The 20,241-nt window shown below is 53.5% G+C and overlaps 2 protein-coding genes across 3 annotated transcripts; one reads left to right on the plus strand and one right to left on the minus strand.

Moving 5' to 3' along the window:
• The first annotated feature begins 1,187 nt into the window (after positions 1–1,187).
• On the plus strand, positions 1,188–11,271 carry Gipr (gastric inhibitory polypeptide receptor). Its single transcript, XM_021246012.2, has 14 exons — positions 1,188–1,268; positions 2,255–2,345; positions 2,719–2,818; positions 3,453–3,560; positions 4,011–4,114; positions 4,701–4,804; positions 4,992–5,136; positions 5,701–5,860; positions 6,070–6,130; positions 6,441–6,510; positions 6,630–6,718; positions 6,808–6,946; positions 9,557–9,598; positions 9,675–11,271. The coding sequence occupies exons 2-14, from the start codon at positions 2,274–2,276 to the stop codon at positions 9,858–9,860; spliced, it is 1,380 nt and encodes a 459-aa protein (XP_021101671.1). The 5' UTR covers positions 1,188–1,268; positions 2,255–2,273; the 3' UTR covers positions 9,861–11,271.
• A 1,839-nt stretch (positions 11,272–13,110) lies between these two features.
• Snrpd2 (small nuclear ribonucleoprotein D2 polypeptide) lies at positions 13,111–20,226 on the minus strand. 2 transcript variants are annotated; one of them, XM_021245761.2, is made up of 4 exons: positions 20,141–20,226; positions 19,654–19,765; positions 17,893–18,072; positions 13,111–13,381 (listed from the first exon to the last, which is right to left on the minus strand). In XM_021245761.2, coding segments are annotated over exons 2-4 (357 nt in total). In that variant the 5' UTR covers positions 19,656–19,765; positions 20,141–20,226; the 3' UTR covers positions 13,111–13,206. The 2 variants fall into 2 exon arrangements, with proteins under 2 accessions (XP_021101420.1, XP_004867197.1); XM_004867140.4 differs by lacking the exon at positions 20,141–20,226 and having other exon boundaries at positions 19,654–19,840.
• Between the last annotated feature and the right edge of the window lie 15 nt (positions 20,227–20,241).

The following is a 20,241-nucleotide window of genomic DNA, read 5'->3' on the forward strand; positions in this document are numbered from 1 at the left end:
CCTCAGGCCACGCCTTGCTGCCCACCCCTATGAGGCCTCTGGGCCTTGGTTTCTCCTCTGCAAAATGGGCAGGCTCTCCTCTGTCCCACGCATCTTTGAGTCCCGAGGGAGTGTGTGGTCATGCTTGTTAGTGTGATTAATGAGCAGGAGGCGGTGGTGTGTGTTAAAGGGGGTGAGGCCCTGAGGGCGGGAACTGGGTCCTGAGCCTTCCCCCATGGGCGATGTTCCCCCATTTAGGGCAAAGAAAGAGCCTGGAAGCAGAGATTGGAAATCTGTGTGACTCAGGGGTGACTGTGACCACGAAGCTGTGCAGCTGTGGGATCGCATGTGGCACTCGTTGGAGTGTGTGGGACTGGTGAGTGTGGGGTTCTGTCTGTCTCGGGGAGCTGTCCGTCCAGGAGACCACACCGCTGCCTGTGAACGTGTGAGCGCTTGTGACAGCAGGTGCCGGGGTGACACTTGAGGGATGTGTTTTGGGGTGGGACATCATGTGGAGTGTGTGGCTGAGTGGACACTAGCAGGTCTGGTCCCCTAGCACCTTGTGTGACTGGAGAGAACCGTGCAAGCCTGTGAGTAGCACACGAAGTGTGCATTTACCACATTGACGTCATCCCTGGAATCCCTGCTCTGGGCAAACCTGGGGACCCCTGGTGATGGAGGTGTCCTGGTCCTCTCCATCGGGCCCCGCAGGAGGGGAGGACAGGGTGGGGGAGAGAGGGTGCTTGTGACTTGTGTCACTGACAGCGTTCCCGGGGCCTTGGGGCACTGACTGTTCCCAGCGTGTGTGTAGGAGTCCGCAGCACTGCACAGCCACCCGCCTCACCCTGTGGTGTGGATGGCGCTGCGCTCCTGTGAATGAAGTGTGACTCCAAGGAACAGCGGCCCAGCTTCCTTCCGTGCCTGTGTGTGCCTCTCTGGGGCTCAGCGATGGGGCTGTGCGTGACACTTGTGTGTGACTGTGGCCGTGTGTGCACACTGGGACCTGAGGGCTGAGTGGAGGTGGAGAGATGGTGGACACCAGGTGGAGGGTCCTCAGAACTGTGACTCCTCTCCCCTGTGACACCGACTGACTGTGCTACTCAGGGTCGGGTAGGGCGAGGGCCCTCTGCTTCCGGTCCCCAGCTCCCCCTCCAGCCTCGGTTCCGCCCTGGCCCCGCCCCCTCCCACCACCCCAGGCTGCCAGCGCCTGTCACCTCTTCCAGAGCACAGGCGAGGACCCGGAGGCAGCGGCAGAGGGAGCGAGTGACCAGGAGAAGGACTGGGAACAGGTGAGGGCAACCCCTTCCCCACCTGCACCCCCAATCCCCCCGTCTCTGCTCTGGGCCTCGGGTCCCTCTCCAGCTCCGGCTCCGCCTCACCCCACGCCTCTGTGTCCTGCCTGTGCCCAACCTGTATCTGTCTCTGAGTGTCCGTCTCGGCTGAGCCTCCAGACGGCTGTCTCTTCTAGGCCTCTTTTCCTCCCTCCGTCTCTCTGCATGTCTCTGCCCTTTGGTTTCTGGTCTCTTGCTGTGTGTCTCATGGTCACTCCGTCTTGCGTCTCTCTACTCCTGTCTCCTGTGTCTCTGTCTTTCTGGGGCTCTGTCTCAGATCCCCCTCGCCTCCCCTTTCCCTGCACTGTGAGTGCCCCCGGGGAGGAGCCAGAGAGTATTGGGGTTAGAACAAAGGATTTTCAGGCATCTGGACCCCTGCCGATCTAAGCCCAGGGTCTGATGCCTCTCGGGTCCCTAGGTATTTGGATGCTGGGAGGGCTTGTCACGAGGACTGTGGGCTTTATCTGAACATATGGGGAAAGTTTTGTAAGGTCGGGCTCCTATCTGCATCTGGGAAACCTTTTGGGCTGAAAGAATGGGAACTCAGATGGGCGTTTCAAGCTCCCCCACAGCCTTGGCTGACAGTTTCTACTCGCTCCTCTCCTTGGTGATCCGCAGGTCCCCCGGGGTCTGTAGGTCTAGACTCTGAGTGACACTGACGCTTCTGCCCAGCGCAGTTCTAGGGCAACAGCCCCCTCGGCAAACACCCTCCCTTCCACCGCCGCTGCCCCAGCAACAGTTGGGGGCGGCCGGAGCCTCGCGCTTAGGTTCCCGGTTCCAGCCACCGCCGGAGGCCACGCCCGTCCCACCGGCTCCGCCCCGCCCCAATCCGGAGGCGGCCGGGCCTCCAGCGCACCTGTAGGAATCCCTAAGGCGAGTGGGCGCTGGGTTGGAGTCCCAGGGCGAAGGGCGGAGGGGGCTGACTTTGTCCTGGGACCCTCCAGCCCCTCCTCCGCCCTCGTGATGCTGAACTCTTGGCCCTTACGGGCGCTGCTGCTGCTGTCGCTATGGGGGCTGCCGCTGCGGAGGGCGGAGGTGAGGACCCTGGGACTCAGAAGCTCGGGCTTGGGGGGAGGGCTGGGTTTCAAGGCCTCTCATTCAGAGTTTTGCCCCGCTTGCTCAGACTCAAGTTTTGATGATAGTTTGTACTCTTCCCCTACTCCCACAAATCCTCCTGATGAGGTCCAGTCACCGTGCCCTCTTCCACTTTCCTAAAGGGTTGCAGTCTCGGGTAGCAAATCCCTTGGCGGTTTCTAGGCACCCCTCAGAGGTTTCTAGGCTACCCAAGACTGCCGTGCAGGAGACAGCCCCTCCAAGTCTCTGTCTAGGGTGTTCGTGGCTCTAGCGAGCTGAGCTGCCTGGGAGCGGGGGTCCGTCTGGGGGGATCCTCCCTTCTCTCTTCTCCTAGACAGGTTCTGGGGGACAAACGGCGGGGGAGCTGTACCAGCGCTGGGAACGGTACCGCCGGGAGTGCCAGGAGACCCTGGACGCCGCGGAGCCGCCCTCAGGTTGACGCCAGAGGCCAGGGGCTGGCGGGAGGAACTGGGGCTAAGGGGTGGGCTTGGGGCGGGCCTGGGGCTGAGGACGGGGTCTGAAAGAAGAAATCTGAGATTGATGTGGCTGGGTCCGGGGCGTTTAAGTGGGGCTGCCCCGAGAGCAGTGAGACCTGCTGCGGTGAGACCTGATTAATCGGTGACTCTGAGAACCGGGCGTGGTAGCGCACGCCTGTGATCTCCTTACTCGGGAAACTGAGGCAGGAGGATCGCCGGGAGTTCGAGGCCAGCCTGGGCTATGTAGTGAGTTCAAGGCCAGCTGGAAATACATGAGAGACCCTGTCTCATAAAATAAAATTTTAAAAAAGTTGACTTCAGAGAAGAAGCTGGACAGGGAAGGGATCTTGGGACCGTGCTAGCCCTGAAGGGGCGGAACTCCGGAAGGCCCTCCCTACGTGGGAAGAGTCGGTCTGAGACTTCCTTGGTGGGAGGAGCCAGGCTGGGATTTGGGTGGTGGGCGGAGCCTGTGGTCTTTCAGGGACCAACGGGCTCCGGGTGGGTGGGGCTAGAGCGGGGCTGGCTTGAGCGAGAACCGCTGGTCCCACCGCACAGTAGGTCCACCCAGCATCTGACCTCATGTCCACCCCAGGCCTCGCCTGCAACGGGTCCTTCGATATGTACGTCTGCTGGGACTATGCTGCCCCCAACACCACTGCCCGTGCGTCGTGCCCCTGGTACCTGCCCTGGTACCGGCAAGGTGAGGCGTTCCCTGGACTCGCGACCCCCAGGCCCCACTGCCCTGCAGCTCTCACACAGCCTCCTGCTTCTGTCCCTGGCCCTTCACTGTCCCCTCCCCTTTTGGTCAGGCTGTGTCCCCTCTGTCTCTCAGGACAGTAGGGTTCTTATTTTCTCTCCTTGTTTTGAGGCTGTCTTCCTGTTTTGTTGTTTTCTTCCTGTTGGTCTCCCTGGCCTCGCTAGCTATGCAGCCTCAGGCATTTATTTTTAACTTCTTTGTGCCTCCATTTCCCCATCTATAAAATGGGGTTAATGATAGTAGCACTTTCACAACCTTGTATAAACATTAAGTTGACACATGTAAGGTGTACACGGGCTTGTGATCATCATATCGCTTTCACGCTCCCTTCACACAGGCTGTGTCTAGCTCTCTTTCTGTGTGCCTCTGATCCCCTCCCTTGTCCTCTCACAGTGGCTACAGGCTTTGTCCTCCGATGGTGTGGCAGCGATGGCCAGTGGGGACCTTGGAGAGATCATACTCAGTGTGAGAATCCAGAGAAAAACGGGGTGTTTCAGGTAATAAGAGGCCAGGGATTCGGGTTAGGGTGTCTAGGGAGAGGTGAAAGGACTGGCAGCCCACTGTGCTTGCTCAGGGCTCTGCGTTGCAAGGAATAGAAACCCAACTTGGACTCACAGGAGGAAAAGAGAAACATATTGGCTTCGAATTTAAAAGTCCAGTGTAAGACAACAGCTTCAGGAACAGAGAGATGTAGGTGCTCAAAAGACACAGCGGGAAATCTCTCGGTTTCTCACCATCTCATGCCTGCTTTCCTCTGTGCAGACCTCAGGCTGAGCTTTCCCCTCCACAACCCCAGCATCACATCCCAGGACTGACACTGTCTTGGCTGGGTGCTGTGGTCTGTGTGGGTGAATCCATGCGGGTGGGGTGTGTGTTGGGGAGAATGCTCACACTGGCTGGAAACATCCCAGCCCTGGAGCTGAAGAGAGAAGCAGCCCCACTCAAATAAGGGTAGGTGGTGGCTCAAGGGAAAACTGGGCTGTTGGGAAGGAACAAAGAGGAAAAGACCAACTTTCCCACTGGGAAGCCCCTCCTGGGCCTGCAGTCAGAGCCTCATTCCCATGCTCTCCTCACCCCCACCAGGACCAGAAGCTGATCTTGGAGCGGCTGCAGGTGGTATACACCATTGGCTACTCCCTGTCCTTTGCCACACTGCTGCTAGCCCTGCTCATCTTGAGTTTCTTCAGGTGGGACCCCCAACCCCAAGTGGCCATGGTAGAGAAGCCTCAGGCTTCCCAGTAAGATGGGGTGATGGGTTTCACCAGCTCTGAGCATCCCGGGAGGGTTCTATGAGAAGGGCTCTGTAGGTGGTTAACTGCATGTGGCAGAGGACAGCTCTGCAGGGGTCCCCAGATTGCCTCTCAAATTCCACAGGCGGCTCCGCTGCACTCGTAATTACATCCACATCAACCTGTTCACGTCCTTCATGCTGCGTGCGGCAGCCATCCTCACCCGAGACCGCCTCCTGCCTCCGCCTCGGCCCTACCCTGGGGATCAGACCCCTATCACGTGGAACAAGGTGCGCCTCCTCCTTCCTATCCTCCAAAGGGGAATCTGCTGCCCCCTCTGGTGGACCTCCTCCACTTACTACCGGCAAACACCTTTGGAGAGGGACCCTCCCAACTCAGCCTCCTCCACTGTTGAATCCCCCTTCCCTTTCCCTTATTGGAATTTTCCATTCCAGGTGATTATGATGGGGCTTTTCCACCTGAGCGGTGGTGAGGGAGCCAGGATGGAGGAAATTAGTGGGGTGGGGGTGGGAGAGAGGGAGAGTACCAATTTGTTACTGGAAGAGGGGGGCGACCAGTAACAAGGGGCCATACCACTTGTTAATGGAGGGGTCCATAAGCTGGCATGAAAGTTCAGTTCTTAGGAGGCCGCGTGGCAGAGGATATATTTTGAGGTTCTGGAGGAGGGACTCTGGTGACAGAAAGGAAGATGACAGTTATTAAGGTGTTCAGAATGCGAGGGTTCATATAGAAAGGAAAGAAAACAGGGTGAGAGAAGCTAACCACAAATACCATCCATCCACTGGGGACCTTGGGTGGGAGAATATTTGAAGCCACCGTCCGACCCTCCCCAGGCCCTAGCCGCCTGCCGCACGGCCCAGATCGTGACCCAGTACTGCGTGGGTGCCAACTACACGTGGCTGCTGGTGGAGGGCGTGTACCTGCACCGGCTCCTGGTGCTCGTGGGCGGCTCAGAGGAGGGCCATTTCCGGGGCTACCTGCTCTTCGGCTGGGGTGAGCCCCGACCCCGACCCCGCCCAGCCCAGCCCAGCGCTCCTCGGCTCCCCACTGCCCAGCTGGTCTACCTCAGGGGGTCACCTTCCTCTCCATGCTTCTGCCTCCCCACCCCGGCAGAGGAATCCCGCGGGTCGTGGGCCTGGAGGAGCCCGTGCGCGCGCTGACGGCTGCGGCGGGGTGGGGGGCGGGGGTCGGGGTCTGCACAGGGGCCCCCGCGCTTTTCGTCATTCCCTGGGTGATCGTCAGGTACCTGTACGAGAACACGCAGTGAGTTGCAGGGTCTGGGGCGGGGCCTGGGAGGTGGGTGGAGCTTTGAGGGACGTGGGCGGGGATCCCTGGAAACCTGGGCAACGGGGGCTGGGGCGAACCTGGGCGGAGTCTGAAGGAATGGGCAGTTGGAGAAGGTTGTGTTCTAGGACTTCTAGGACGCCTGGAAAGGGGCAGGGCCTTTCTAGCAACGGGGGGGGGGGCCTTTAAAGAGTGGGTGGGCCTTAAATGAGGTGGGCGTGGCCCGGACAGCGATGGTGGTGATACAGAAAATCCAGACATTTCCTCAGTTCTCGCCTGCCTCCCCCAGGTGCTGGGAGCGGAACGATGTCAAGGCCATTTGGTGGATCATACGCACTCCCATCCTCGTAACCATCTTGGTATGGACGGTTCCTCTTCCTCCAGGCCGTCCTCAAGGATTTCCCATTCTGGGAAGCGGGGAGTCATTTCCTGCCCCCCAGATTGGGTCGTATCTGGCTCAGCCTCTCTCTCCTTGCAGATTAATTTCCTCATCTTCATGCGCATTCTTGGCCTCCTTGTGTCCAAGCTGAGGATGCGGCAGATGCGCTGTCCGGACTATCGGCTGAGGTGAGGGTGTTGAGGGGGAGCCCGGGAGAGGAGACTGGCGCAAGGTGCGGCCCCGAGCACCAGGGACCAATGCCGCCGTCTGTCTCCAGGCTGGCTCGCTCCACGCTCACTCTGGTACCTCTGCTGGGCGTGCACGAGGTGGTGTTCGCTCCGGTGACCGAGGAACAGGCCCGGGGCACCCTGCGCTTTGCCAAGCTGGGCTTTGAGATCTTCCTCAGCTCCTTCCAGGTGCTCGGGCGGGGCCCGGGGGCTGCAGTCGTCCCCGAGTGGGGTGTGACGATGGGAATGTGTGCAAAATACCGAGCTGGAGCTCCCCCGGGCTGGGGAGGCAGCTGGACCGAGGCTGGAGACTGCGGACCCGGCAGTACCGCCCCCTGCAGGGAGCAAGGGCTGGACATGGCACACAGCTGGGGTCACATTCAGGTTCCGTCACTTCCCAGGAGCTTGTCAGCTGTGTGGCCTTCACCTCGGGTAGAGACCAGGATGAGGAAAGTGGGAGGCCTCCGGTATAGAAATAAAAAAGTTGAGCCGGGGATTTAGCTCAGTGGTTTCACCGCCTGCTGTGCAAGAGCAAGGACCCGAGTTCGATCCCTGGTACCCCCTCCCCCCAAAAGAAGAAGAAATAAGAAAGTACTCAAGTTTAAGCTCAAATTTTAAAATTTTAAGCCAGTGCTGCACTTATTGGCCTTATTTCAGTAGTCCCTGCTTTGCTTCACCTCTTTGGGCCTCAGTCTTGTCATCTCTAAAGTGGGGACAATACCAGTCTCACCTCACAAGACTGTTCATTCATCAAATTCAGCAAAAAATTATTGAACACTTATCACCACTAAGCTGTCTTCCAGGTTTATGGTGGAGATAAGGCCAAGAACCAAATGGTCCATACTTTTTGGAAGACAGGCACTAAACACCATATACACAATGGCATGGTTAAATGTGGGGGGAGGGGCAGGAAAACTGATGCAGGGCCCAGGATTTAGCTCAGTGGTTCGGGCGCCTGCCTCACAAGTGCAAGGTCCCAAGTTCAATCCCTGGTACCAAAAAAAAAAAAAAAAAAAAAAAAAAAAAAAAATGTGATGCAGCCAGGTGTGGTGCAGGCCTGTAATCCCAGCGTTCTAGGAGGCTGAAGCAGAAAGATGTAGCCCAGCCTGGGCAACTTAGCAACTTAAGTGTGTCCAAATTAAATATTTTTTAAAGGGTTGGGGATATAGCTCAGTATGAAGACACAGGGTTGAATCCTGAATTGGGGTAGGGGGCAGAGTATCCAAGGAAAGATGGCAGTGCTATTCTGGACTGGAGGTCAGGGAAGGCCTTGCTGAGGAGACAGTGGAGCAGAGAGCTGAGGAGGTGAGGAACAGTCAGTAGATATCTGGGGGTGCTCCAGGAGGAGAGGCACTAGGCACGAGACCTCAAGGAGGAGAGTGGCCACATTATACAGGGAGGCCAGGCTTCCTGAAGCTCCAGAGCCAGAGGCAGGGGGTGGGGGGGGGGAGTAGAGAGAAGTGAGGGGCCTTGGGGACTGAGCCAAACCTGTTTGGTGTCTTTTAATTAATTAATTTTGGGGTTTGTTTTTTTTAAGACAGAATTTCACTATAAAGCCCAGGCTGGCCTCAAACTTGAGGCTGTCTTCCTGCCTCAGCCTCTCAAAATGCTGAGATTACAGCTCTGCATCTGGCCAATTTTTAAAATTTCAGTATTTTGTTGTTTGATTTTTTTTGGTACCGGGGATCAAACTCGAGTCCTTGCGCTTGTGCAGCAGGCGGCAAAACCACTGAGCTAAATCCCCGGCCCTAGTTTATTTTTTTTGGTGGCACTGGGGACTGAACCAAGGGTCTTTTAGAATTTTTTATTTATTAGTTTTTAATCTTGAGACAGGGTCTCTCTCAATTGCCCAGGCTGGGCTTGAACTTGCCATCCTCTTGCTTCAGCCTCCTGAGCACTGGGATTACAGGCATGAGGCACTAGGTCCAGTACTCAATTTGGTTTTCCTCTGCTAGAACAGGAAGGATGTGATCTGAGTTTGATATTTAAATTTATTAATTAGTCATAAAATAGAAATAAGCTATTTACTTATTTTAATGTCGGGAATGAATGCAGGGCCTTGATCATGCTAAGCACCGCTCTGTCACTGTGCTACAGCTCAGCCCTATTTTGTGTTTATTTAAGTTCAGAGGTAGAACACATAGAAATATGAACTATTTATAATGAGTGGTAATAATAATGAATAAGATTAAGAAAAAGGTTAAGCCTGGGCAAGATGGTGCACACCTGTAATCTCAGCACTGGGGAGGCTAAGGCAGGAGGATCACTGCAAGGTCCAGGCCAGCGTGGGCTATATAGCGAGACCCTGTCTCAAAAGTAAAAGTTTAGCCGGGGATTTAGCTCAGTGGTTCCACCGCCTGCCTCAAAAGCATAAGGACTCGAGTTCAATTCCCAGTACCAAAAAATAAAAGTTTAAGGCTATATGCCAGGCACGCTGACTTCTTGCATATTAACAGTACCTTAATTCTCACAGCTACTACTAGATGGTAAAATAGAAGGCCCATTTTCCAGATGAAGAAACCGAGGCTCAGAGAGGCTAAGCAGCTTGCCCAGAGGGTACAAGTAGGGAAGGGGTCTTTACACTCAGGCCGCCTACTGCCAGGTGCCCTGTTCTTAACCCCTGTTGTGCAGCAAACCGGCAAGGGCAGGGGGAGAGCTGGAAGCAGGTGACCGCCATATTGTAGGACCAGGGTGGCGACATCCAATGTGCTCTGGGGCCGGTCAAGGGTTGGAGCACATTAAGGGGTGGTTGCAACGCTGTCCCCGCCCGCCATCTGACTCCCGTGCCTGCTCCTGCAGGGCTTTCTGGTCAGCGTCCTCTACTGCTTCATCAACAAGGAGGTAGGAAAGGCCCCGCTCGCCCCCTCTGCCGGGCGCGTGGGGAACGGCGCCGCCCCTGAGCACCCTGCTGTTGCAGGTGCAGACAGAGATCCGCCGGGGCTGGCACCACTGTCGCCTGCGCTACAGCCTCAGTGACGCGCACCGCCAGCGCCCAGAGCGCGTCTCCCGGGGCTCTGGCCCCGCCGATGTCCCCATTCATCACGCCTTGTCCTCGAAGTCGCTTCCAGGGCCTGGAGAGGAGGCCTTGGAAAGTTACTGCTAGCAACAGGGGAGGTCGTGTCTGTTCAGTATTGAGGGCCGGCTGTGTACCTGACCCGATGTGGGGGACGCTGGGGAAATGGCGAAGGAAACAAAGACAAAGTCCTTGCCCTCCTGGAGATGACAATGTACAGGGGAAACTGACTGTGAACACAGAACATCAAGTTACATGTTCTGTGCAGCGGTCATGAGAATTTGGGCGGCCCTGGGGGCCTGGGAGGCCATCTCTGAGGAGGTGACATCGAAGCCATGCCCGAGAGGTGGAGACAACTTTGTGGAGAACTGGAGGACAAGTTTCTAGGCAGAAGGTGAGGCACATGCAGGACGGGGTCTGTCTGTGGTGCTCGAGGCTGGAGTGGAGAAGTCTGAGCCCACAGGAGGGAGAGAAGTGAGCAGGGGCGCAGTGTGGAAAGCTTGCTTGGGGCACTAGCGAGCTCAGCAGGAGCATCCCATGGGCCAGCCTTTTCCACAGATCCCTTTGCCTCTGCCTTGGGGATCATCAGAGGGGTGGAAGCCAGGAGCCAGCTCAGTGAGGAGGGCACTGCAGGACGATAGTGGCTGCATAGATGGAGGCCTTGGAGGGTGAGGAGCTATTTTCAAGGTTCTGAGTGACTTTGTGAGGAAAGCACAGCAGAGACAGGGCAGGGGCATCATTTGGGGTGCATGAGAAAGGGGGGAGACTGGGTTCAGGGCTGGGGCAGAATGAATGCTCTTGGTATGTGTAAGGCTGGCATCACCTGTAGGGTATTCCCGGGGAGTGGATGTGAGGTGAACCCCAACACACATGAGGGGCCTGGGATGCAGAGGACCTGGGCTGCAGATCCTCAGGCAGTTCCAGGCAGGTCTCAGAGCCGAAACGCCTCTGAGCAGCCAGACCACTGCTAGCTGGGGCATGATGCAGCCCTACCCTCCTGAGATGGGGTCCCTGGGAACTGGGAGAAAGGGGGGTGAAGCCCAAAGCCTCATCCTGGCTGGACCCCTGGTCCACATGTAAGACCCCACTCCTGAACCCCCACACAACACACACTCGGCATCTTGGGCCCTCCAGCTCCCTGGATGGATGTGCCCCACAGCTGGACTTGGAGCCTTTTCAAGCTTACGCCCCTGCCGTACTCCGAACTGCACCCCTTTGCATTTAGGTGGGGTGGGGCCTAAGGCTAGGGTCCAGGAGACACTGTTGCTTTTTAAATTTCTGGGGTGGGAGAATCTCCGTGGCTGGGCCATAGAGGGAAATGACAGGTGGGCTGTATGGCTGGTGGGGGTTCACGGTGGCCTTGCTTAACTTCAGCCATGTCACAAGGAAATGTGGACGCTATGCCGCCACACTGCCCCTGCCCAAGAGAATCCCCAATTGGACTATTCTATGTACTCTCCTGATACTGAACTATCTAAGATATATACACAGATTTACATTATGTATGTGTGTGCGCCTCATTTTTGGAGGGCTGCTTCTCTGGAAAGGCAACACAGGAACCATAAAGCCGCGGGCACAGCCTGATTCCTGTCTTAGTTTGACCATTTGTTAGCTGTGTCACTTGGGAAAATTCCCCACCTCTGTGCCTCAGTTCCACTTCCAGAGTGGGTACAATGATGATACCTACTTCCCGGGGTTTCCCAAGTCCACTGACGCGTGGTGTAGGTCTGCAGGCGGCCATGTGCTACTCCTGCGACATTTGCTTTGGCTTCTGGCCATTGAGGCGGCAGGTGACTTGGGGCAGGCTGGGCCGAGATGAGGAACTTGAGACTGATGCCAGCCTGCAAGGCAGGCAAACCCATCCCACTTACTGCTAATTCAAGTCGTCAATCAGGGGATGCAGGGCAGGGATTCTGGACTGGGACCCCTCGTGAGGCCTTAGCTGTCTCATCTGTAAAACAAGGTGACTCCCAACATTTACCCTGTGGATGGCTGTTCCAGTTAGACGGAGACAACTCAATAAACACTGCCTTCATCAGCCTTGCACGTCAGGCCTCTCTGCTGCTGCAGGGTCCCCAGCTCCACCGAGGGCTCCAGGGCAACTCAGACTGTGCATTCCACAGCTCGAGTGCAACTAGAAGCCAAGCGTGGTGGCAAATGCCTATAATCCCAGCACTCAAGAGGCTGAGGCAGGAGGATTGCTGCAAGTTCGAGGACAGCCTGAACTACACAGTGAGTCCCTGTCTCAAAAAAAAAAAAAAAAGCATGCAACAGGCCAGGTGTGGTGGTACATGCCTGAAATCCCAACATTCTGGGAGGCTGAAGCAGGATTTCAAGTTCAAGATCAGCCTGAGCAACTGAGTGATTAAGCAAGAACTGATCTCAAAAAAAAAAAAAAAGGCTGGGAATTTAACTCCAGCTAAGGCACTGGGTTCAATCCCAGTACACACACACACACACACACACACACACACACGCACACACGCAGCTGGACATCTCATTTAATCCTGACCTTGGGCCTGTAAGCTACTGTACCCACTTGGAGTTTGGCCCCTGTGGAGGACAGACAGGGGACACAGGCAGACAGAGCAGAGACAGGGGTGGAAGAGGGCACATTATATGCTCAGAGGGGAAGCGACAGGCCAGCACAGGATGGGTTTGAATCAGCATTATCATTTCCTGGATCAATGCCCCTGGGAAATGATACCACCCCTCTGTGTCTCAGTTCCCCTCTTCTGGAAAACGGAGCCATAAATAACTGGCTGCCAGGCACAGTGCACACCCCTGCAATCCCAGTACTTTGGAGGCTGAGGTAGAAAGATGGCAAGTTCTAGCCCAGCCTGGGCAACTTAGCAAGGCTCTGTCTCAAAATCACAAACTAAAAATGAGCTGGGGATGTAGCTCAGTGTGAAGGCCTTGGGGTCAATAATTTCAATCCGCAGTACTGGGGGGAAAAAGCACCAGCCTTGGAGTTGCCAGCAGGATGTGTGAACAGTGCAGAGCCTGGCACCCTAGCAGCTTGGCCATGGTCAGTGCCAGCATTTGGGTAGTGACTGCTCTAAGTTCATATCCACTTCCTCAGTTCACAGGGGAGGCCAGGGTCTCTCTCGGACACTGCGTGTTCCTAGCTTTGCAACACAGACCTAGGGAATGTTTCCTGATGGAATAAATGAAAAAAAGATCCAAACAATTTCAAGCGAGGACATTTCTAACCTGTGCACTAACTGGATGGGACAGGGAGAGCTCCGGCCTCAGCATCAGCCCCATGCCCAGCTCCCTCCCTCCAGCCCATCCCACTCACAAGGCACTGGGATTGACAGATATCACCAAGAAAAGAAAAGAAAAAAAAAAACAACGCAGCACTTTATTATCACTGCATCACTAAGGACAGGACTTCGGAGGGCGGGAGGAGGTCCTGAGAGCAGGGCAGAGGCCCCTACTTGCCAGCGATGAGCGGGTTCCGCAGCACCACGATGACTGAGTCCCCGCGCAAGAACATCTTGGAGATGTAGCGGTCCTTGTTGACCGGCTTGGACTTCTTCTTGCCCTTGCCGCTCTTGGGGACCTCAGTCCACATCTCCTTCACGTTCTCCAGCACCATGTTGCAGTGCCTGGTGGGGCAGGAATGGGGAGGCAGAGGAGTGAGGGTGGGGGGGCTTCTGACCCCCTCCAGTAGTACCACCCTGAGAAGGGTGCAGGCCCTAGGCTAGGAGGGCCGGGCTGCCAATGCCACACCTGTACATTCTTTTGTTTTTTTGAGATAAGGTCTCACTATGTAGTCCAGGCTGGCCTCAAACTTGCAGGGATCCTCCTGCCTCAGCCTCTCAGGTGCTGGGATTACAGCCATGTGCCACCACGCCCAGTACTTGCCCATTCTTGGGCTGAGGTTTGGACCAAGGACTCTGCCCCACTGTGCTCAGTTTGCTCCCCTCTAGACAATCAGCACCTTCTCACAGGGCTGCCTGAAGATGGAATGAATACAGCATCTCTGGTAAGCACTTAGAATGGAACCTGGCACACATGGCACACATGGCTCCCACTGTGCCGTGAAGTCTAAGTACTTCGGGGTAGCAGCAGAGAAGCACCAAGCACCATCTGTTGAGGGAGCCAGGCCCTGGGGTGCTGGGGACGGGTGGCACCTGACACCTACACTGCCCCTACCTCACACCCCCGGGTGGGCATCTGGGACGACAGCGCAGTCAGCTCGTTCAGCAGATGCCTGCAAATGCAGATGGCGAACAGAGCTTGAAAAACAGCTGCCAGGGCAATGACTAAAGCAGACGATGTCCCTGTCTTCATGGCTTGTGCATTCTAGCCAGGGCAGAACAAGAAACAAGAGAGCAACAGAGACCTGTAACATACTGTCAGGTAGTGATAACTGCTACAAAGAGTGACTTAGCTTTTTTTTTGGTGCCAGGGATCGAACTCAGGACCTTGTGCTTGGGAGGCAGGTGTGGAGCCACTGAGTTAAATCCCCGGCCCTTTTTTTTGTTTTTGAGACAGGATCTGGCTATGTAGTTCAGGCTGTCTTGCCTCGAACTCACGGTGATCCTCCAGCCTCAGCCTCCCAAGTGCTGAGATGACAGGTATGTACCACCACACCCAACAGTAACTTAGTTTTTAAAGAGGTTGCTGGTTTAACCAAGCCAAAGTACATACATTTGATGGGAATATTAGTGAGCAATAAGAAGAAATACTGAGAGCACAATGTATGCCTATAATCCTAGCACTCAAGAAGTTGAGGTAAAAGAAAAAGAAGTTAAAATAAGAGGATTGCAAGTTCATGGCCAGCCTGAACTGCACAGTGAGACCCCAACTCAGTAAAAGACTGAAGGGACGCTGCTTTGCTATGGAGGAATCTCCAGGAGACACTGTGAAATGAGAAGGGCAGGATAGGGAACAGTAAGCACAGAAAGTTACATTCAGCAGGAAAAATAGCAGGCTGGGGGCTAGGGGTATGGCAGGGCACATCTTAGTATGCATAAGGCCCTAGGTTCCATTTCTGGCACCAGAAACCAAAGCAAAGCAAAACAAAACACAAGGGGAGGGGATAGGAGAAGCACGTACACTGCCTGTTTGCTTACACAATGCAGAATCTATGGAAGACTTTTTTTTTTGGTACCGGGGATCAAACTCAGGATCTTCCACTTTCGAGGCAGGCGGACGAACCACTGACCTAAATCCCCTGCCTGACTTTTTTTTTTTGAGACAAGGTCATTCTACATAGTTCAGGCTCCTCTCAAACTCACAGGGATCCTCTTGCCTCAACCTCCTGAGTGCTGGGATTACGGACGTATGCCACCATGCCCTGCCTCTGGAAGATTCTGGAAGAGCAGTGGCCAAGGGGTAGCCTAGGTAAACTGGGGATGGGCCTGGAAAACTTTTTATTGGATTATTATTAGCTTTGGGAGTTATGTGAACATATTAACAGTTCAGAAAAAAGCGAGATAAAAAAGTAGCATACCCAATGGGGGAAATTTTCAAGTTTTATTCAATAAAAAACCCAAGGTCTAAAGTTGATGTGCCCCTAGCAGTGACTTCAAACAAACAATAAAAAGGCCTTGCATCTTTCCATATGTGCAGTGCTATGGTCAATTAAGAAACTGGGAGGAGACCCAAAAAATTAGCCACGCTGTTGGAGCCTGAGGAGGGTGGCAGGGGGACAGGACAGGAGAGGAGACTTCACTGGGTACCTTTGACTTCTGTTTGGAATTTTATTTGCTCCTGCAAACACTGCCCCTCAAGAAAGTAGCATAATTAGGTAAATAAATGGGGAAGGGGGTGCCTCAGCTGATTTGCAGTGATATTCTTAGATGTTGATGATATGTGAAAAACAAGATGTAGAAGAGCACATGGAAGGTTCTGTTTTAAAAACAATTTGTGGGGCTGAGGATTTGGCTTGGTGGTTCTGCTGCCTGCCTCGAAAGCACAAGGTCCTGAGTTTGATCCCTGGTATCAAAAAAAAAAAAAGAAAGAAGAAAAGAAACATTGTGATATTTTTTAAAAATTTGTGGTATTATGATGCCAGTTACACTTCTGTAAAGTTCTGACGCCACAACACATGCACACAGCTAATTCCATGAGGGATCCCACAAATGCGTGTCTGTCAGTGTGAGCTGAATGTGGCACACAGGGAGGCAGGCTGGGTGGGGCGGAGGGGTGGGAAGCTGACGGAGGCAAAAGAAGCTAGGGAAAAAGGAAAAGTCAACTTCAAAAAAAAAAAAAAGTGAACCATGTTATCTCCAGCCTGGAGAGGAGATGAGAAAGAGTGGGATAAAGTGACTTATCCAAGGTCATACATTTTATTTTATTTATTTATTTTTTCTTTTTTGGTACCAGGGATTGAACTCGGGTCCTTGCACTTACACAGCAGGCGGCAAAACCACTGAGCTAAATCCTGGGGCGTCATACATTTTAGAAGTGGCAGAGCCTGTGTCTGAGTCCCGGTCTATTGTCTTCACGTGCTCAGGATTTCCTGTTCTTGCCCTCATTTGGCTCAAGGGGAAACTGAGGCTCAAAGTGAAAGACTGGGTCACTGTCACACAAGTCAGCGGCAAGAACATTCTCAGATTAAGCCTCACAGTGGTGAGAGGACAGCACGTCCTGAATGCTAATAAAAGGCTGCAAGGTATGGCCAGGCACAGCAGCACAACTGTAATCCGAGCTGATCAGGAGGCTGAGGCAAGAAGATTACAAGTTTGAGGCTAGGCTGGGCAACTTAGCAACTTTTGAGAGCCTGTCTCAAAACAAAAATTAAAAAGGGCTGGGGGTTTAGCTCAGGGGTAGCTTGCTCCTATATTCAATCCTTAGCGCTGAGGGGAAGGGGACAAAGGTTACAGATTATGTTTCACTGAGTATTTATCACATGTTCAGTACTGAGGCAAGGGCTTTTTACAAGTACTGTAATTTGTTCTTTTTTTGGTGGCACTCAGGATCGAGCCCAGGGCCTTCACACTGAGCTATATCCCCAGCCCTTTTTATTCTTTGTTTTGAGACAGGGTCTTACCTTGCTAAGTCACTAAGGTGCTCAGGCTAAGTTTGAACTTGAGATCTGCCTGCCTCAGCCTCCTGGAAGATTGAGATTACAGGCCACCAAACTGTGCCACCATGCCCAGCCACATTGTTTATTCCTACAATTTTTCAATGAAGGGTATTATTATGTCTACTTTTCAGATAAGGAAATTAAAGCCCAGAAAGGAAAAGTCATTTGCTATTCCGTCTGGCTATCCACAAAGACCTTAGCTTGCGCCTTCATTGTACTCAGATCTACACTGCTTCTTCAGACAGGGTCTCTGTGATTAACCCACATGACAGCGCCCCCTTCCCAACACTTTCTACTGTGACTTGGCTTTGCTTTTCTTCACAGAACCCCCCACACCTATTACACATATTTATGTGCCTTCTGTCGATTTCCCTACTGACAGCATAAGCTCCCTGAATACAGAAACCACCTCTGTTTTAGTCACTGCTGTGTCCAGAGGCTAAAACAGTCACTAGATGGGTGGATGCTCTAATTATATAGTAACTGTGAAACTGATTAAGAGAGTTCTGCATGTCACATGAACTTTACATGTAGTAAGTCACTGAACCTGTACTTGCCATGATTACTGCTACTGTTCAGACCAGAAAGTTACTCACCAAAGGGTACCTGGTTGCTATGAGACACAGCTGGGGCACAAGCCCAACAGGCTGGCTCCCAGGCACATACTTGGACAGCTGGAGGAGTACCAAGAGACAGCCACACCTCATGAGTTTAAAATGTTTCTCCCAGGGCTGGGGATTTAGCTCAGTGGATTTGCCACCTGCTGTGCAAGTGCAAGGACCCGAGTTCGATCCCCAGTACCAAAAAAGTAAAAATAAAATAAAATAAAATAAAATGCTTCTCCTACTCCACACCCAAGCTCTTTTTTTTTGAGACAGGATCTCACTATGTAGCTCAGGCTGGCCTCAAACTAGGTGATCCTCCCGCCTCAGCCTCCTGAGTGTGGGGATTACAGGCCTGCACTGACATGCCCAGCCTACACCCAAACTTCTAAGAAACCTTTCTTCAGGCTCCTCAGACAGGAGCTGGGGCTGCTCCTCCAGGCCTGGACCTGACACCTCCCAAGTCCCAGGTGCTCACCTGTCAAAGGCCTTCACACGGCCCAGGAGTTTCTTGTTGTTGCGGCAGTTGATGAGCACCTGAGTGTTGTTCTTGACTGACTGGGTCAGCACAGAGAGTGGACCTGTGTTAAATTCCTCCTCCTCCCGCTTTTGCAGCTCCTCTGGGGTCATCTCACTCTTGGGCTTATTGAGGAGGCTCCTGAATAGGCAAGGATGGAACCATAGGTGACAGTGGCTTAGGCTGGGAGCGTGGCTGGTCATGGCTTTTCACTCTGTGTCTCCTCAACCTTGCCCCCAACACGCACCCTGATACCCGAGTCTCCTGTCTGGGCACAAGCACCTGATACCTGATAGACATTTCCAGCTCTGACCCAGGTTGGGCTCCACATCACCTGACCACTCCAACCCACTCTATCCACAGTGCTCCCAATCCCCCTGACAGCAACTCCATCATCCTAGTCCTCTATAAACACTCTTGATGTCCACGTGACATCTCTCATCCTCTCATACCCTATGTCAAATCTACTGATGAATCCTGCCACCTACCTCTTAAGGTCAACACTGAATCGAACCACTGAATTTGATTTGTTTCTCATGCAATTTGGTTTTCGACCAGAATCATGGAAAGAATTAAGTTCGTGAACTGGGCTACCACTGTACATCCAGACTCTGGCCATTTCTTTTCCATGCCCTAAATCTCCATCACCTTTCTCCTGAAGTCTTACTGGTCTCCTCCTGACAGTCTGTTCTTCACAGACCAGTAGGAAAGGTTGTGCTAAAACCTAAACCATGTCACATCACCCTTCAAAGCTTTCCCATAGCTCCCATCTTGTGCAAAAGGAAAACCAGTTTTCACAATGCCCCCTACATTTGCCCCCTCTCTCACAGTTTCAGCCACAGTGGCCTCCTGCAGATAGGAGGCAAACTTTCATCTGAAGGGCTCTGCTTTCACCCTTGCCTGGAACCTCCAGATATCTGTATTCGTCACTCCTTCACTTTCTTCAGGTCCTTGCTCAAGTGTTAGCTTCTCAACGTGTCCTTCTGTGACAGTTACTACACTGTTGTCATTTCCCATTGTTGTTCCTGTACTAGACTATTTCAGGGTAGCCTTGAACTCGTGACAACCCTCCTGCTTCAGCCTCCCAAGTGCTGGGATTAAAGGCGTGCTCAACTATTTATTCACAGCCCTGTACACCTAACACACTACATACCCCCTTATTGTTCTATGGTCTGAGTGCACTTCTCCCTTCAAAACCCACAGCAGGAGATTATTTCTTGGGGATGAGGTCTTTGTATTCACTGATGTATCCCATGTGTCTAACGCAGGGCCTGACACGTGAACACTCAATGTAGTATCTTCCGAACAAATAAACAGCAAAATCATTCCAGTGGCTCATTATCGTCAAAGTCGCAAATGAGGTCGAAAAGCCACCCGCCCGCAGCTTAAATTATCTGGATCAATCCTTACCTCAAATCGTTATTTCTTATAGTCCTCACTTTCCTCCCCCTGGCTCTTTATTCTTAAAAATCGCTTCCCCCTAAAATTCGTTTCGACAAGAGCATCTTCGAGAGCCCCCAGCCCGTTAGATGATTAAGATTTCCCCTCTCCAGAACTCACGATCCGTTGAAGGCCCCATACCCTGATCGAAGCCCTCAGGACAAAAGTATGCCATTTTATCCTTAATCTCTGCCTCTGCCCCTGCCCTGCTCATCCTCTCCTACCGTTAGTCAGCCAAGTTTACAACCTCCCTCCCGCCACTTAAACCCAGCCCGGCCTCACATGGTGGCGACTGCACCCACAAGTTACTCCCGTTTCTTCTGCGATGCTTCACTCTCCGAGGGAAGAGGAGAGACGGAACTTTCCGCTTCCGGCGGCTCACTTCCGTTGGCGCCTGCGCAAACACAAACCGCGGGTAGGGGCGTAGCCTGTTGTCATAGCGATCCCCGCCAGCTGCGCAGAGACGGAGTAAAAGCCTGAAGAAGTGGTTCGAAGCCACTCAGGACAACACAAAGCAGACACCCACGACAATGGAGAGGAAAAATAAAGGCAGCCCAACTCAAATCGTTTTGTTGTAGAAAAGTATAGGTTGAAGAAGGGAAGCGACACGCCTGCCCAGTCCTTGGGGGCGCGGCTTCGGCGAAGTCAATCCGCTGCTAGCTTCAGGGTCGCACACCACCCGCCTTTTCCTTCAGGGACGGCTCCCTGAGGTGTCTATTGATCTTTCGGACCTGGAACGACCAAGCCTACATCTGGAAGGGGCCCGGACCTGTGCACTAGAGTCTCCACGATCAAACGCTGCTGATTGGCTCTCTCCCCTCCGAGGCGGTCCTTACTCTTTTCGTGCTCCCTCCTGCGTTGTGAGTCCTT

Source organism: Heterocephalus glaber, unplaced genomic scaffold (assembly GCF_053883595.1).
Source record: "Heterocephalus glaber isolate CG9 unplaced genomic scaffold, H.glaber_assembly_v1.0 deba00001744, whole genome shotgun sequence".
NCBI lineage: Eukaryota > Metazoa > Chordata > Mammalia > Rodentia > Bathyergidae > Heterocephalus > Heterocephalus glaber.

Coding starts and splice junctions, on each gene's coding strand:
- Gipr (XM_021246012.2), top strand. CDS start 2,274: ATGCTGAACTCTTGGCCCTTACGGGCGCTGCTGCTGCTGTCGCTATGG. Junction 5,861..6,069: donor CTACCTGCTCTTCGGCTGGG/GTGAGCCCCGAC, acceptor GGGTCTGCACAG/GGGCCCCCGCGCTTTTCGTC. Junction 6,131..6,440: donor TACCTGTACGAGAACACGCA/GTGAGTTGCAGG, acceptor TGCCTCCCCCAG/GTGCTGGGAGCGGAACGATG.
- Snrpd2 (XM_021245761.2), bottom strand. Junction 13,382..17,892: donor CGTGTGAAGGCCTTTGACAG/GTGAGCACCTGG, acceptor CTGCCCCACCAG/GCACTGCAACATGGTGCTGG.